The 18,101-nt window shown below is 44.6% G+C and overlaps 1 protein-coding gene across 10 annotated transcripts in view; it reads left to right on the top strand.

The window, feature by feature from the left end:
• NEDD4L (NEDD4 like E3 ubiquitin protein ligase) overlaps positions 1-18,101 on the top strand; it is a 344,189-nt gene that overhangs the window by 278,869 nt on the left and 47,219 nt on the right. For all 10 annotated transcript variants that reach the window (XM_027118610.1, XM_027118611.1, XM_027118612.1 and 7 more), the window contains 5 exons: positions 4,799-4,930; positions 5,431-5,550; positions 6,620-6,817; positions 12,840-12,917; positions 14,345-14,399. In XM_027118610.1, coding sequence (XP_026974411.1) covers positions 4,799-4,930; positions 5,431-5,550; positions 6,620-6,817; positions 12,840-12,917; positions 14,345-14,399 — 583 coding nt within the window. The remainder of the gene's footprint in view (positions 1-4,798; positions 4,931-5,430; positions 5,551-6,619; positions 6,818-12,839; positions 12,918-14,344; positions 14,400-18,101) is intronic.

Here is an 18,101-nt window from a genome sequence, read left to right on the forward strand (position 1 = left end):
AGTTTTATGAGGAATACTGTCAAGCTTTGTTTAAAGTGCATTTTAATCTGATCATTTAGAGTCTGTTTCTGCCTTTTAGTGTTTGTACTCCTGATAAGCTTTTCCCGTGTGTTTAGAAGACTTGGATAAAATATTTTGGTTGGAAGAGAATCAAGGAAGCCACAGGAATTACATGCAATTATACATGTGAATTTTCAGTTATACATTTCCCGCACCACGTTTCAAAGGCTGGGTTAGATTTTTTGTATCACAAGCGTGAACCAGTGACCTTTCTCTGCTACCAGGGGCCCCTACTCACAGGTTCACAGGTATGAACAAGTGTTCATATAATTTAGAAGGAGAGAGGAAAGAGTATAATTAAGAAATTGAAAAGATCTAGAAAAATGATGTTTTTAAGCCAAGTATCTGTTATTCTTATTACTCATTATTTTAAGTAATTTCTACTGTTCGTGTTTGTGGGTAACTTGGATGACTGGGTACTAAGTTGCCTGTTTTCTCCTTGATCCCTAAAGACAGGCTAGTTGATAGTTTATGCTTGGAGCTGCTATAGCTATTTGAAGAATTTTCCTTACTGTTTTACCTTTGTATGTTTGTTGTAACTGCTTATTACTCGAGAACACCTTTAAATACATATACGATTGCTGATTCCTGTAGGATGTTGATTTAAAGGAACAATTTGGTTATATTGTTAGAATTTACTGCTCAGCATTGTACACTGGAAAATCGAAGTGGCAGTCCGCAAAAATCAGCCCAGTTTAAAGTATTGAGCTGCAGTGAAGGGCATGTGTTGGGTGGGCCAGGCTCAGCCTCCAGTAGAATTCAAGAAAGTTCAGATAAACTCGTATATTTCCTATTGTGCGCTAGTAATTTCCATGGGAGTAGAGCTGCGAGGCGGACAAGATCACTTCATGAAATGATTCTAATAGAGTGCAGGGCTGCTGAGCATCTACTATCATTTTTGCATTTTGTTGGCCTTGGAACCTGACGTGAGTATTGGAGTGTTGCGAGAGCTGATGATATTAAATGACAGGGTAAACTGAATTATGATCGTCCTGGGATCCATGGTCAGAATCACCTGGCAGGACGAAGTGATACATGTGAATGAGCTCCCCGTGGCCCTGCCACTGTGCTTTTCTTCTTGCCTGTGCTCTCTCCCTCCCCCAGCAATGAATTAAAAATAGGAATTTGGTTTTGTTTTCTATTTTCAATGACTGGGTAGTAATATTTCCTAAATGTTTTATCTACTCTCATGCTTTCTACGTACCTGGTAATCTTTCGCCTGGAATAAGCAAACCTTATGGCTGCATTAGAAATTATCACGTCTATTTCTTTTGCACCCTCACCATCCCTCGTGACGAATAGCCTTTACTTTTGCTTTTCCAATTCCATCTCCTACCATGTGTTTTCCCCTCTTTTACACCTTCTCCCTGTCAGCCGCAACACTGAAGTGTGCTGTGTCATCCTGGAGCTACCCTGGGACTCCCCATCCCACTCCTTCCTCTGTGCTCTCGTAAACATACACGTGGATGCATGCGTGCGCACATACGCGCGCGCGCACACACACACACACAACACACAAGTGGGATCTCATATATGTATTAGTTATCAACTTGATGTTATTCACTTGTCATTTTTTCGGGACATACTAATTATTACATAGCAGTCAGTGATGTGAGTGCACCGCAGTTTATATAATTTTCCCACATCGATGAACATTCAGCCTCCACCCCCTGGGCACTGCTCGCCATGTGGCTTTATTAACCATCCTGGTGTTGCTCGCTTTCCATGGTAGTGCTTTTATTTCTACGGTGTAATGAACAAGCCCTGATTCTCATCTGCGGAGCCGCAACCCTTTGACGTATGACAAATAAATACGCACTGGTACCACTTTCCAGCTGGCTAAGCATGAGCCCTCTCTGTGCGAGAAAATGAGAGGCATAGCACAGTTTGGGGGTTTTGCTATATATACCCTAATAATACACTGAGGTAAGAGTGTGGCAGGGTTTGAGTGAATCTTGGAGAATCTGTGATAGCGCCAAACATTTATCATCTTTAAAGGCATTTTGAAACTGTTACAGCTCCAATGTAATTGAGTTCTTCATTCTAATGAAATAAGTGGAGCTACCATGAAGCTGCAGTTAAATGGCTCCTTGGCTTTGTGAAACACGGCAGTAGAATTCAGATGAAAAGCTGTGAAGTGTTAAATTAAGCTGACTGGCCGTTTTCTAACTTGTCTCCTGATTAATTCACATGTTCTCGAGGTGGTAAGGAATGCACGTGTGCAGAAGCGCGCGCACTCCACGCACACCGCAGGAGAAGGCTGACGTTGGCTCCAGGGCTGCGCCCCTGCCATGGTCTGTGCCCCTGCCGTGGTCTGTTCGTAGAAGCTGAGCCCCACCCCCTCCCCAGCTGTGGGAGGTGGTGTTTTGAGTCACAGATGGAATCATCAGCACAGGCTGTTCTTCATGGACACTTGGAAAGAACCCTATAAAGAACCATTTTAATAACACCATCTTGTGTAAATGGAACTAGATCGTAGGTTGCCAATTCAATTCTCAATAGAAGGTAGAAGGAACATTTTAATCAAATTCAAGTGTTCTCTACAACACTCCTAGTTTTCCATAAACTGATTAGCCCTATTAACCGTGGATCTATGAAAGTAACCTGGTTGCTGGAATACTCTGCTGGAACTCAGTCCTGAGATTATCCATGACACATCCCAGTTATTTTAGTTTATTAGCCTCCTTGTAAATATCCTTTCCAGGGATACTGTAGCTGTAAAACTGTCCTTAAGGTTTCCAAGATGGAGTTTTCTAAGGGCACATCTAACTGCCTCTCTGCAGAAAATAATTCAACGGGGAGGCCGAGAAGCAGCATTTAGTATTTAGTATTACATTCAGCCAAAACATTTTTGGTCCTCATATAAACAAACAGTATGTCAAGGCTTGATAGCATGTACTTGGCCCAAAATACTAATCAACCACTAACTTAGGTTACAGAGTCCACTGTGTCAGCAGAATCCATTGCTGTAGTGCCCAGATAAAAAGTAGCCTGGAAATAGCTCCTTTGTGTTGGTGTCACAGCGAGAGGAGGAGGGTGGAAACAGCTTTCAGCTGTAGACAGATTCATCTGTCTTTAATACTCATGGAAGGATCAGGTCTGCATGTTGATGTTTCTTCCACTCTTGTTGTATCCCCACAGCTAGATCCAGGACTCTACGTACTCAGAGTCTTGGAATTGCCATTCTGGGGCCTTGGGGACTTTATCTGGAATAATGCCAAGGAAATAGTTGCTGCAGTTTTAGCAGAAAGTTGTCTTTCAGATAAGTACACTTGCCCTGCTGGGTAAATGTGTTTTAGAAATAACCATTAAGGCAGCTGCTTCCTGGTCTGTTTTTCTCTGGAATGTGCTATTTGAGCTCATGCAGTAAGATATTAAGCCTCGTTGCCTGCAGTCCCCAAATGACAGGGCTGCGTCCCTGATCTTGCTTTTCAGTTCAAGGACTTGCAGTGGACTGGGGGACCCTCTTTGCCAAGGTACATTGTTGGCAGAGAACACGAAAGATGGGATGAGTACAAGGAGAGATTGGGCTAAGAGATTGACATCTTCAGCCTGATCAAGAAAACTGCATCTGGTAAAATGTCTGGACTTCCAGAAGATCCTAGTTAGGCAAGACGGTGCCCTAAAAGAAGTGGTTTCCTTTTGTAACCTCACGTAAGAGATTATTCCTGATGCTTGGCCTCTTGTTTCTTTTACGCTCTCCCAAGAGCCTTGGTAGTCATGGTTGGCTTCTTGTTCCTACCCCCTTCCTTAGAGTAGCAGCCCTTTCCCAGCTACAGAGCTCATGCGCAGCACCCCCTTGAGGCACCCCTTGAGGCACTGGCCTCAAGCAAACATCCCCTTGCCTCCGTGAGTCTTTGAGACACCCTGCTTTCCAGCTGCTCTCCACCCCGCCTGCATTTCTCAAACTGCTTCTTACAAGCAAAAGTGTCGCAGGAAGCCTTTTGCAACCTACTTTGAACTATCCAACCATAGTCACTCTGTACTGCACATGTCTCTAAGCCCAGAAGCTACATGTGCTCCATTCACCCTTTAAGGAGACAAACTCCATACGGGAGGACGGAGCGGGGGGGAAATACAGCCTCAGTTATCACGCTTCTTTGGAATTCTGGCCTCAGATCGCCAGGTGGCGTCCCGGGCTGGAATAGTTGAGATACTCTGGTCAGTCACTAGCGTGAAAGCAGGCCTCGTAGAGAGCAGATTCTGTGTGTGTGTGTGTGTGTGTGTGCCCCCCCCGCCCCCGTGCCGAAAGCTACGTAGTGTAAGGGCCCTAAGCTGGTGAAGAATTTAGGAATAGACTAGGAGAGCATCCCTGTGACAGCTGGATTGAGGAAACAATATTCAGGGCATCCCTCTCAGAGTCGGTAACATTTAATAATTTGAAATACCTTTTAGGCTCTACGTGGTTTGACAGTAAAATGCAGCAACTAAAACGAATTGTCATATTATTCTCTTTCCTTATGATCACGTTGGCAGCAACCCTTTATGTTGAAGGCTGCATGGCCTGGAACTGAGTTTTGTAAGATTTTTGACCCTGTGGCTTGTGCGGGAGTTCATTTCACAGTAGGTTTAACGGTATCGGAAACCTATTGCTGTTTTCCAGGCACTCGTGTTTTCGGTACCATTAGAATTAACTCACTTTGTCTAGCACAGATAATTCTGGGTACGTATTACTTTATTAAGTTGATCGGAAAACAAATGCAAGATATTAAATAATAACAATTTCTTACACAAACAGCCATCAGTGGCCTATGTACATACCACGCCGGGCCTACCTTCAGGCTGGGAAGAGAGAAAAGATGCTAAGGGACGCACATACTATGTCAATCATAACAATCGAACCACAACTTGGACTCGACCTATCATGCAGGTATGCAGATCGCCACACAGCTTATAGTCACAGGCAGTAGAAGCCAAAACGGACGCGAATCCCACGTTCCCGATGTTTATGTGTTGTTCTGAAGAACCCATGTTTAAGAAAATTTTTCTCGCAAATGCATTCCTTTTAAACATAGTATTTGCCCTAACAAAGAATTTGGTCCCTGACTCAGTCTCTCCCTAGATGGTCCATTTTAAAAATGTGACGTGAAAGGTTATTTTCAAAGTAAGAGCCTGCTTATTACGATGGGTAGCATGCCTCCGAACCCCCTTTTTTTCTGAGGCTGGTTTTTATGCCGGCCGGTGATTCATTTTTTATTTCCTTGGAGTGTTTCCCCATCCTTCCCCCCATTATTATGCGTAGTCATTCCCTCCGTGCTTTAAACAGGCCAGACCTCTCCTAATCGCTGGCTGTGTTGTTGGGTCCGCCCTCCAGTCACGCGCGCAGGGAGAGCCTCACACGAAGCTAACTTGTGTTTGCCTCCAACGTAGCTTGCAGAAGACGGTGCATCCGGATCCGCCGCAAACAGTAACAACCATCTAATCGAGCCTCAGATCCGCCGGCCTCGTAGCCTCAGTTCGCCAACAGTAACTTTATCTGCCCCACTGGAGGTGAGAAGGCTGCGCCATCTAACTGGGGTCACGTCTATCCTGTGACTTCTCCTCATTCTCTCTTCTCTCTGAGCTGGGGCTTGGGATTTGCAGCCACGTTCCGCTCTGATAATCAGCCTCTGTGTCCGTGATGAGGGGTGTCCCTGTGCAGCCTCACTCCGTGCTTCCCATCCCTGGACTCACCTGATTCTCATTCTCATTGGGCTGAGGCCATGGTGGCTTGTACTGGACATGGGCTCCTCTCTTCAGAACTTTCTCCATTCGTGTTGTGTTTCATTCCTTACTGCCTGTTACCTCATGAGACTCGCATAATAACTCGTATTGGTTCAAATGCCAATGCTTACGTTGAGTTTTTAAACATAGCTGTTGCTTTGATCTGTTTTTCCTTTCGACCGTGAGGTCTTCCATCGTATCAGCCTCCGTGTTTCTGATGCCTGTTTGCGTCTCTGAGTCACTGCTGGGCATCTGCTTTGCGCCCTCCTGTTTGTGTGGTTTTAGGGACATCCCTTAACATCACAAATACCAGAGACGAAACCTTTGAAGTTCTAAACGTGACTGCATCTTAGAGATGGCTGCGGGCTTCTCCATGCCCGGGTTGAAGATGTTGATAAGTGGGAATGGGCGATATCTCCTCCAAACTGTGATGTAAATGTCCTGGGTAACAACTATGCAATTCCAGGTGGCTGTCTCGGTTGATAGAGGTTTTTCTTTTCTGCTCTGAAAATTGCCAGTCCATCTTCGTTAGACTGTGAGCTCCTTGAGAGCAGGGGCATGTTCTTCTCCACCTTCTGTACAATCTCCATCCATAATGCTCACTACAGAACAGTATTTTGGGTACATACCAAGTAGCTGTCAAAGGATGGTGGCTATACGTACTTCATATTGTTGTGTGTTTAACCAGTAGAAAAACCTTACAGTTAGATTAATTTTAAAAGTAAACCAAGCAGGTTTTTTAGGAGCTTCCCCGTTGTCCCTCTTCAAAGAGGAGTGTTCCATGACCCCCAGGTACATGTTGACCCCTCTGGACTAGCACCTGGTAAGACTTCTAATGCTCATTATTATTCCTTAGGGTGCCAAGGATTCACCCATACGTCGGGCTGTGAAAGATACCCTTTCCAATCCACAGTCCCCACAGCCATCACCTTACAACTCCCCCAAACCACAACACAAAGTCACACAGAGCTTCCTGCCGCCCGGCTGGGAAATGAGGATAGCGCCCAACGGCCGGCCCTTCTTCATTGACCATAACACAAAGACTACAACATGGGTAAGGTCGCTACTTTTATTTGGCTCCATTTTCATCCTGAGGTCTGGCATTCATTCCTTTATTTCCTTACCCGGTATCCATGGTTCTTGCAGAGAAATTTCCTGGCAGTGAAGCATGTCCCCAGAGGGTCTTCTCAGCTTGGTCTAGACTCTGCACATGGGGGCTGGGGGGGAGCAGGTGACTTACGGGCACAGGCTAATGGCCACCTTTGGTACGGGTGCCTTTTCTTCAGAGCACTCCAGGAAAGCTCCAGTTGTGACAATTTACCACATATGGAATAAAAAAGGTAGTGCTACATATAGCTAGGATTCTGATGTTACTGCTTCCCATCTCAGGATGCTGTAACCTTATTAGGAATTCTAATCTTTTTAGAAATGATGTTTCTTTGTCACTTTCTTTTTGCATCTGTGTTGACATTACCCATCTTTATTTTTATTTGATGTGTCATTTTAGTTTTTACTGTTTACATCAGATAAGTATTTTATACTCTGTGCTACATTACTTTCTTTTAATTGTGGATCAGGAGGTATACTAAAGACTTGGTAGATTTGATAGCTCTTTTTTGTGAACATCTTATCACAGTTGGTTATTTCTTATCACAGGGCTCTTCCATGTGCCCCTGAATCATGCATGAGAGAGAATCCGTGTATTGTGTTAACCTGAGAAAAATGAGATTAACGAAAAGTACATATGCGTATCTTTATGTTCCTCTGTTCACTCTTCATTTCTTCAGGGGAGTCAGTGGTGGCTCATTTAATGTAGCATAGAGTTCTTTTAAAAGTCATGGTATCTTTCTACTGAGTGGTCTCTAGACCAATGATTAGCCTGAAATGCGTCCTCATGTTTCTATTTCTGATGCTACCGAAGGTTTGTTTTCCTTCCTCTCCCTTATATCCCCATCTGATTGTCTGGGTACCGAGCGTAACTCAAGTCTTTCTGTCCTCTGGGCTACTTGCTCAGAACTGATGGTATGTGAAAGCTGGTTGAGTATTGGTGATTGTCACTGGCCCTAGCTCTGTGGTCTTGGACCAAGAGTGAACACATGCTTTAAATTCCCATTTCTAGTGTAGACACCAAGTATACCCAGTTGAAAGAACAGCAGTATCGTGTTAAGGAAGAGACCTGGACCCAAATGGTCTGGACTGTCACTTACACTTTGCCCGTGGTGTGATGGTAATTCAGTCCCTTGAGAATTGGATTCGATGGCCCAGCAGACCCTCTCAGACCTCATGGATCGTGGTACAGTGTGTCTTCATGAGGACAATCTTAGCATTTGGGGCAGGACTGTGCCTGTTATTTGCAAGACGTTTAACATCCTTGGCTTCTGCCACTGCATCCTAATAGCCACTGTCGCCGCCCCCCCCAACCCCTATCCTAGTGACAACCCAAAAGCTCCCACGCATTTCCCAACACCCCGTAGGGAGAGCCGCTCCAATTTTGAAGTAAAGGAATAACCTGCCAAGAGAATTTATCATCCAGATCTGGTAACATTCATTTGGTAAACGCGTCACTACCGCTAAGGCCTATATGATAACATGTAGTAAAAGATAGGTCGCTCCTTGGGAAATAGAGTGAGAGAGATTGGTGTGAAAACCTTCTTTCCCTCGTGGACAGAGAACCTGTAGCAGTCCTGCTGGTGTACCCATTTCTACTTACTACAGCACTGCTGGGATCTCTGTTCCTCAGCCAGGAATGGGAGCTCCAGAAATAGGGGGTAAATATTGTAAAAGGAGCTGGATTCGTGTGTGCGGCCCCTGTGGCTTGCCAACATAAGCTATGATTTTAGTCATTTGAACTAGCTTAGTAATCAAATCCCCTAACCTTTTCACAGCCTTTCACACCACAACTGCAGTGTAATTGCAGCTGGGCAGATTTTATTTAAAATAGCACCAGCTTTATTTATTGCCTGCATTGGTGCTGAGTGAAACCCAGTTTCAATTTTTAATTGCCCCTTTCCACCAGATACTTGTGATTCACTGATTTAAATTTTTAATTGGTTAAAACAACATTTTGTTGCTGCCGCTGTCGTTGAAAATCCTTAAGGTAACAACTGGGAATTCCACAAACCGCCACGCTTCTCCTCTAAACTCGGATGTGCTGACACAGCCGCGTTATCCCTGCTACACAAAGGCCCATACAAAATTCTGGCTGTGGAACGCAGGCTCTAAATTGCTTGTTTATTTTGACAAAAGGTGGAAGGATGGAGAGAACTGTAAAGATAATGTTCGGCTTAAAACCTGTGTTGACTTCGTTTGGGGTTTGCTTTGTTTTTTAAAGAGAGAACAAATAAGAGAGAACAGCTGTTCTTCGATTTGAGCATTATCATAGGAAAAGGAAAAAAAACCAAATTGGTCAGACAGGTTGAGAATAATGAAAATTGTACTTCTTCCCCCAGCACCCTGTGTCCTCTTGATTCCTGCACTAACCAGAAGCAGGAAAATGTTCAGGCCAGCATTTCCCTCGTATACATTGATAGAGGAAAATTCCCTTTGAAGTCTATTTATAAAACACGGCCTCTCGCACACACAAATAATGGAGGCCGCGTGCCAGTCGTCTATCAGGAATAAAGTCTGACACAGCAGATGAGCATCACTTTGTCCCCACCTGGATCAGGCGGGCTGTGGATGCACGGCAGAGACCGGGGAGCTGGGGAGAGATTACAGGAGGGCTGCAACTCATGCATTCATTCCTTCTGCTGAGGAAGCAGCTCAAAGCATGTGTGTAAGAGTATATTTATGTCTTTTATAGGACAAAGCCTTGGCTTATTTTTGTAGCAACGAAGATTATACCTCAATTAAGTTTCAGGTTTGTTTTTTACCCAGGTCCAAACTAATAAAACTCACTGTAGTCTAGCCCTGGTGGTTGTTCCCTTCCAGGATCGAAAAAGCACAGTTGTCTTTTCAGCTAGCTAGCATGCCCATATTTTATATATTTTTAAATGATTCCACGAAGAAACTTTTTTTTGGGGGGGGGTGGGGGCTGAGCGGCATGTGGTATCTTAGTTCCCCTACCAGGGATCGAACCCGCGCCCCCGGCACTAGAAGCGCAGAGTCTGAACCACAGGACCATCAGGGAAGTCCCCAAAGCCTTTTTTTCTTTTTTTTTTTTTTTGCGGTTCGCAGGCCTCTCACTGTTGTGGCCTCTCCCGTTGCGGAGCAACAGGCTCCGGACGCGCAGGCTCAGCGGCCATGGCTCACGGGCCCAGCCGCTCCGCGGCATGTGGGATCTTCCCGGACCGGGGGACAAACCCACGTCCCCTGCATCGGCAGGCGGACCCTCAACCACTGCGCCACCAGGGAAGCCCCAAAGCCTCTTTTTTTTTTTTTTTTTTTTAATTAAATAAGATGTTGATCTTTGCCTTCTGTTTAAAAACGCTTTCAGCTGTAACTGTGGGAAGCAGCTGTGAAATACTGGTATAATTGCGAAGAAGTGCTCCTACTATGCTGAGGAAAGGGAGGAACAGCCAAGTGTGTTGTGTATTTCACTCATTCACATGTGTATCGTTTGAGACCTCATTAGGATTCCAGCTGACTGTCATTCCTAAAGCTGTCCCAAGTCCTGTGGGGCCTTGGCTGCCCTTCTCCGCTCGTCTAGCTGCCCCTCTGTCACTCAGGGGATTCCGGGGGAGGCTGGGTTCCGTGCTGCCCCCCAGCTCAGCCCGCAGAGCCTGATGGATGGCAGCTGCTGCCATTATTGTGATTTTTGTTGGTATAATAAAATCACGTGACCCCCAGGGGCCTCCAGCCCTCACATTCTGTGAATTCCGGGTTTCCGTGCAAGGCCACGTTAGCAGGCCTGTGAAACTGAATTTACTTTATGCCTCATGCTCCTTCTCCTACGCCCCTGTCACTTTTCTTTAATTTCAGCTTTTTTTTTTTTTCTTTCCATCACCAGCTCTTTACCAAAAGGGCCGACTGTCTTTCACAGTAGCCTGTGTGTGTGATTCCAAGGCATGGCCGGCCTCGCACGCAGCATGCAGAAGCCCCTGTCCTCACCCGTGGAACAGCAGCCTCAGCCTTTCTCTCATCCCAGCGTGAGCAGCGGCTGTGCTCTGCCCAAGCTTCCCCTGCAGTGGCGGCATTACCTGGGCCAGCCCAGACATGGCCTTAGGTAGCTTTAGTGGGGTTCGGGGCTCTAAGGTTTTCCTTGGTCCATGGCCAAGCGGTCACAGATGTTTACCAGGTTATCAGCTTTTTAGACCTTCTAAATCCTAAATCTACCTAGCATATCTGTTTACACTGTAGGTGTTCCAGTATACTACAGAATACTGGACTATTTTATGCCTCTAATGAGCAAAGGTTGATCTGTATGCGTATGATTCTTGTCGTTCTTGCCAGCTCCAGAAATCTATCACTTTGTTACTACCCCTTGATACTAATGGTTTAGACTGTTAACTTGGGGAAAATAATTTTAAAGCTTTATCGAGGTATAATGCACATACCATACAGTTCGCCCATTTAAAATAATACAACTGAATGATTCTTAGACCATCACACGTGTGCAACCATCACCATAATCAGTTTCAGGCCGTTTGCATCACCCCCAGAGAAAACCCCATAGCCATTAGCTGTCACTCTCTGTAATCTAGGAGATGTTTAATACAGTCTTGGTATATAATCATATGTAATTTCATATCCAAACAAAAGTGAGTTTTTTTATTTTCCCAGCTTTATACCAACGATTTCATTTTCTTGCTGACTTGGGAAAATGCTGAGGCAGAAAACCTTTTAGTAGTTTGACAGCAACAAAGGCTTTAACATTAATGAAATAAAGGGGTTTTTTTTTAAGGTTTTAGGGAGTTTTTTGTTTTGTTTTTTATTATCTTAGGCTTCTTTGGTTAATAATGTGTTATTCTGAGTTTTATCATTTTGTTTTCTAATCTTTTGAGTTTCAAATAGGGATTCTCTGAGTTACACTGCATTTTAATTGGGTCTGTGTAAGTGAAAGACAGCTGCCAGACTGTAAACCAGAACCTCTGGGCAAGTTCTCATTCTCTGTGAGACTCCGTATCCAACCCCCATAACAGGGTGGTTGCAAGATCACACACCTGACTGTTCTTTGTAAGTTATAAAGCATGACCCAAGATGTCAGAGTATGTATTTTTCTGTCATTGGTTCTGTGTGGTATCTTATGAAGCATATCCCTTAAGAAAAATATTTTGTAAACTTTTTGTTTTGTTTTGTTTTGTTTGCGGTACGCGGGCCTCTCCCTGTTGCGGCCTCTCCCGTTGCGGAGCACAGGCTCCGGACGCGCAGGCTCAGCGGCCATGGCTCACGGGCCCAGCCGCTCCGCGGCATGTGGGATCTTCCCGGACCGGGGCACGAACCCGTGTCCCCTGCATTGGCAGGCGGACTCTCAACCACTGTGCCACCAGGGAAGCCCTAAACTTTTAAGATCTAATTTGTGGAACTTGATCAAGAATCCCAGTAAAGTTCTCTCATCGGGATGCCACTCTGTGATGTTGCCGACTAACTCTGGGGCAGGACGTGCCTGGACAGTCAAACCAGATTCAGATTTTCGGCTTTGGCTCAAGAGAGGGTGGAAGGGAGCAACAGCAGATGCAAGTGCTGATGGAATGGGTGTTTCTAACAGGCTAGCTGCCCTCAGCCCTAACTCAGGGTCCACAGGGAGCTGTCCGACCGTGTCCTCACTCCCTCTCTGTGGAGTAGATCCTCCTTATCTTCACTGGCATCCTCTACTCTGGTCTCCATGATAGCGTCACTGCTGGAACCCTCTTCCTCTTCACCTGCTCAGGGTCTTGGGGAAATGGTTAACCTTTTACTTAAGCATTCTTACTCTCCTCCTTTCATCAAGTTCAAGGAGGAAGAGTAGAATCTTTTTGGAGAGATGGTCAGCCAGGCCTCCTGTACGGAGGTGGGGTCCTCCACTCCCCACTGCAGCAGCCCCCCCCCCAAACACACAGGCGACCTGCTTGCTGTGGAACACACACCTCCAGAAGGGGAGGACCAGTACCGCTCACAGAGATCACTCCTAACATCTGCCTCTTACATTTTTCTTGCAGGAAGACCCACGCCTGAAATTTCCAGTGCATATGCGGTCAAAGGCATCTTTAAACCCCAATGACCTTGGCCCTCTTCCTGTGAGTACACTGGAGACACACGGACCAGTCTGAAAATGTTTACTCATTCATGGGCCCAGTGTTGATAGGGAAGCCCTGTGACCTTCTCCTTCTCCAGGCGTTTTGAGTCCCCTTGGTCTGTCATTTCTTAATAGAATCGGGTGTATGACTGAACTGATAGCTACAGTTCACACCACACCTAGCTCTTCTGAAAGAGGTTTCTGAATGGCTGACTGCTAGTGAAAGGTAGACCTTGCAACTAGGATGATGGACGAGGCATTCTCTACAGGTGACAGTTTCAGCAGCACACATTTATTTTGTAACTTAGCAACCAGCTAATTTCCATCCATATTGCTTGCTGATTTAATCATAGGAACAAAAAATTTTTTAAAAAGTGGAAGAAAAGGGCGTACGTAATCACAGAAGGTTTCTATAAGTCAGTTATCCAGCAGATGTTTTAAATTTTTCTCCCTTGTCAGTGACTGTTTAACAATCTAATTTTTTATTAGTTTGTTCTCTTTTGGGGCCTGAGTGAGAGTCAAGCTATTTACTCCAAGTTAGATTTTGAATGGAACCTTCACACATGCTTTCGTGTGGACCCACCCCCAGTTTTTTAAAAACCCTTACAGGCTAGAAAGGTGGGATGGAAATGGAAGGGTGCTGGGAATTCTTTGGGTGTTTGTTTTCCAAGAACCTTTCTGTTGCCTGGTGTATGGTATATTACAGCAAAATTTGAAGCTAGAAAGATTAGGGTGCAGTCTTTATTCATCAGGTTATACAAATACCCCACACCCTCCAAATATTTGGTTCCGGGGTTTAGATGGAAGGAGCCTGGGGAGAGACTGGAGAGAGAGTTTAGTAAGTGGAAGACTGCAGGTTGTCTAGATCTGTTGGATTCTTGACTTTCAGGTAACAAGTAGGCACAGTTCAGATCATGAAAGCATACCAGCCTGATCTTGGAAAAATTATCCAAGTCTGGTTCCTGAGTAGTGAGAGTTCACAGCAGAGGATTTCCGTATTCGATTGTTCAACCACCTGACGACATGAGTAAAGCGTCAGTCTCTCACATTTTATATCACCCTCCATCCTCCCTTTAGTACTCAATAAAGACTCATTTAATTAAATGAGCTATTCAGCCCCAGGCTCAACTGTTTCACAGTGTGCTGGGGTTTCCCTTTGAAGCTTTTGAAATAATAACCCCTGTTTTTCTTGTTCATCATACAGTGAGTGCATCTGAGACTGTAGAACATGTGCTAAAGTGTGTTGCTGGGTGTTGTCATTTGAGTGAGTTCATTTGAAATGTTTCTATTTAGTTCATTCTTTATGTAAAAATGTACCCCAGGGGAGAAGAGTAAGGAGGAGGTGTCCTAGAGTCTTTACCTTTTGCCTTTGATTTTGGAACTGCTGGCTAATGTTTGTCTTCTCTTCCTCTCTTCCCCTGATACCAGCCTGGTTGGGAAGAAAGAATTCACTTGGATGGCCGAACGTTTTACATTGATCATAGTAAGTAGGTGCTGTTACGGACGCATAGGTGTTGCAGGTGAAGGGAGGATGAGGGTAATTCAGATATGACAGTGAAAGCTGTGTCATTTTACTGTTTGTCTAGGCAGCCAGGTGTTATGTGGCGAGGATGATACCAGAGACTCAGTGCCCTCGTACGGTACTGTGCATTCACCCCAGTTTGCTTTAAAGTAGCCCATTCCAGTTTGACCTTGTGACCTATTAACTGTTTTTTTTAATTAAAAAAATTTTTTTTGATTGATGACCCCTTGACTTTTGCGCTTTTAATAAATACACTCTGGTAATAGAAAATAAGATTAGAAGTGATGATTATGTCAGAAATCTGTGTATGAGCAGTGCTTGAAGCAGCCGCTACGTTTTTTAAAAGCTGCCTCCAGAGGTCTCAGGGCAAGACGCCCATTCTGACTTATTTTCTATTCACAGCATGTTTCCCTGCACCCAACACACTAATACATGTGCAGTTCTTTTCTTGAAATTATATTTGCTGCAGACATTTGCTCCAGCTCCTATGAATAAATGTGTGGTTTCTCATGCCAACTAAAAGTTAAACTAATAAAGGTTTGCTTTTAGCCAGTGTTGTTGTTTTTTTTTTTTCCCCCTTGTTGAAGTGACATTTTCTCCATGGGATCATATTAATATATCCCTTAAAACTTCTCAAAATGTATATTGAAAAGAAGTCTTCAAGTAGATTTAAAGTTCACATATGCGTGTGATCTGGTGGAATATATTTATCTTTGTTTTCATTTGGTTCATAAACATGAGCATTAAGTCTACACCGGCTTTCCCAGCCTCACGTTTTCTTAACTGATTGCATTGGTTAGTTAAGCATGTTGCTAAGCTGACCGGGAAGCGTAGCCTCGAGGTGTCCTCATGTGGGTGGGGCCTGTCACTGTCTCTCATTTCAGGGCCTCTTCCTGGGTTCCTAAGCGACCAGTGCATGGTAGAGACACCTTCGCTTGCAGGCACGGGAGATTGAGGGGTTTTTAGAAATCGAAGTAAGCAAGAAGCCCAACAATTCAGAATTAAACCAAAAGTAGGAGTCCTGGGTGTATTTAGGGGTGTGGGTTACCCTTGCTTAAAATTAGATAGTTCAAAGTACATAGGCCTAGTTTTTGTCTTCGACCAGTGAAAATGCTGATTCTTGCCTACGTTCCAGAATTTTACAGTGAGCATAGAACTGCTGCCATAAATGCTTTACCATATGCGGGTACCCCCACTTCCTTCCTGCCTGTGCTAGTTATAATTCTCTTTCTCAGCAGAATTTGCCGAAATGGAAGAGGAGTCACACTGCCTTTTTCCCACTAAAAACAAAAGTTTCCTTTTCAGTTTTTTCATGCATTACAATTTCAGTTTTCAAAGAGAGGTACGAGTAATAATGAGCATTTTATTAAAGGAAGGTCTTAACCGGTAACACAGCCTTGGTCCGCCACACGGAGAGTACTTCACACAACATTGTGGCCATGTTCCGGCTGGTGGTGTGATGTCAGGTCAACCTGAAAAACAGCTTTATGAGATGTTCTTGATGTACTGTAAGGACCCAGAAACAAGAAAAACACGATTGCAAAGGGCCATCCTAGTATACATTAGAAATTAGAAAAATCATGGACTGTTCCTCTGTAGGCGTGCATAGACCTAGTGTAGTATGCGGTAAACGCTTGTTAAATGGTGACTCGGAGTCCATTCACGGAGGGCCAGTGGTGCCGGTGTTGTGTTAGGAAGTTGATGCCCTTGGTTGGAAAGTGGAGAGAACCTGCCTTGAGAGGCAACAGCAGCCCTGCCTCCAGCCTCAGGCCTGCCCAGCTCCTGTTTTCCAGGCGATGGGAAAGGGTGGTTCCTTGCTAAATGCCTGGGTGTTTCCCTTATTCCTAATCAGTCCCTCCAAGCTCCTCTCAGACATCCCCCATTCCTCTTTTCCAGACCACACAGCACTTGGGCGGCTCCCCCCCTTCACTCCTGGGAATCAAATGATAGGATATAGACCACGTACAGAGCCTTGTTGATCTGAGCTATGCCAGTGTGAGATCTGTGATCCTTCACGTGGAGATTAAAATCTGCCTTTGCTCAACTCTACTGAAAAGTTCTCTTAACCAAATACAGTGTAAATTAAATGACCAAAGACTGTGTAAGAAAAAGGTCTGTTTAGGAGAGCCTCCTTCATTAGCTGACAATGTAACATTTCTGCCAGGTCTCCCTAATTCATCAAGGTTTATTCAGTGGAAAGCAATAGAGCAGTGTACATATCAGTGAAACAGAGTTCAATTTATATGCCTTTTTTAAAAAAACAAATTCCAGTCTGTGAAAAATGAAGCATATCTGTCTTTTTTAAGACGCTGTATCAGGTACTCAAACCCACTCCAAAATGGGTTTCATTACCTGGAATTTCCTTACCTTCCGAACGAGCCTCTGCTTCTAAACATTTTTCCCAAATCTTATTTCTAGCAAAATTCAGCATCTCATTTTGCTCTCCTGCTGCCTGCAGGACAGAAGCCAGGCCATCCCTACTACACCATTTGACCGTGAAAGCAGCCATCTTGTAAGGTGCTCAGTCATCCGTCTTCCACTTCGCTGGGGCATGTGACTGCACACCGAATATAAAAGGCAGCAGTGCGCTTGTCTCCTAATTCGTTAGGTTTTTTTAATTTTCTGCTTCATAAATTCTTGAGAAGTGAGACATTTTCAAGGTTAAAGATGTTAAAGATTTAATTTCAGAAGAGCATGAATGCTCAATACTAATCTGCCCTTTAGACTTCTAGATTCATTTGATTGACATTTATCAAAAAGCTCCTATGTCTCAAGCCTGGTGTCAAAGGCTATGGGAAGGTCTTGAACTGAATCCCTACCTCCCTTAGGAATAGCGTAGTTCTTCTTAAAGACCCGATATGCCCAGCCACTGAGTACTTGACCACAGGCAGTTTATATACAAAGCTAGAAAATAAAATTCCAGGGATGCTGTAAGATCCTGTTTTAATCTTTCCTGCCAGCAGTCTTACCAAACCTGTTAATAGTAGCTAAATGGACTGAGTTTTTTATTCTTCTACTTCATTCTCGCCCCTTTATTTCAAATATTATGTCTCAAAGACAAAAAGCAAGTTTAGATTCAAAAGTTTTAGGACAAAATGGGTAACTGGCCACCGACAGTCATATGTCGATAATTCTTAAGTGCAAAATTGATCATTATTGTAATCATGTGCTTCTGAAAGCCTAGACTGTTTTAAAAAGAATCTTGTTTTCGCCATCAGCTTCATTTGGTCATTTAAAAAGTCAGGCTCCTGCTACATGCTGGGAAATGTGTTAAGTGGTGGAGAGGGGGCTGTGGAGATGAACAGCACACAGTTCTGGTCCTCAAGGGGCTTAGGTTCTAGTAGGGAGTGCCAGGAGGTATTTAAGTGTTGTCTTAGGGGAGTGAACCAATTGTTACGTAGAAATACTTGCTCAGTGTGTGGGCTCCAGCAGTGGAAGAAGACTGCAAAAGAGCCTTGTAGAACTTTTCAGGTGGATCCCAAATAATGAGTGAGGTTTAGCCAGGCACGCCCAGCAAAGAGCAATTCTAGGAGGGAGAGAGCGTGCGCAGGTGTGTGAAGCCGTGCAGGTGACACCGTGTTCAGAGGAGCGCAGTGGGATTGCAGACGGCCGGTGTGCAGATGAGGCTGGCGTGGCACCGCGTTAAGTCAAAGGGAGTCTGCT

The sequence above is a fragment of the Aethalodelphis obliquidens genome, unplaced genomic scaffold (assembly GCF_003676395.1).
Source record: "Aethalodelphis obliquidens isolate GAN/ISIS:26980383/991018 unplaced genomic scaffold, ASM367639v1 scaffold19, whole genome shotgun sequence".
Lineage (NCBI taxonomy): Eukaryota > Metazoa > Chordata > Mammalia > Artiodactyla > Delphinidae > Aethalodelphis > Aethalodelphis obliquidens.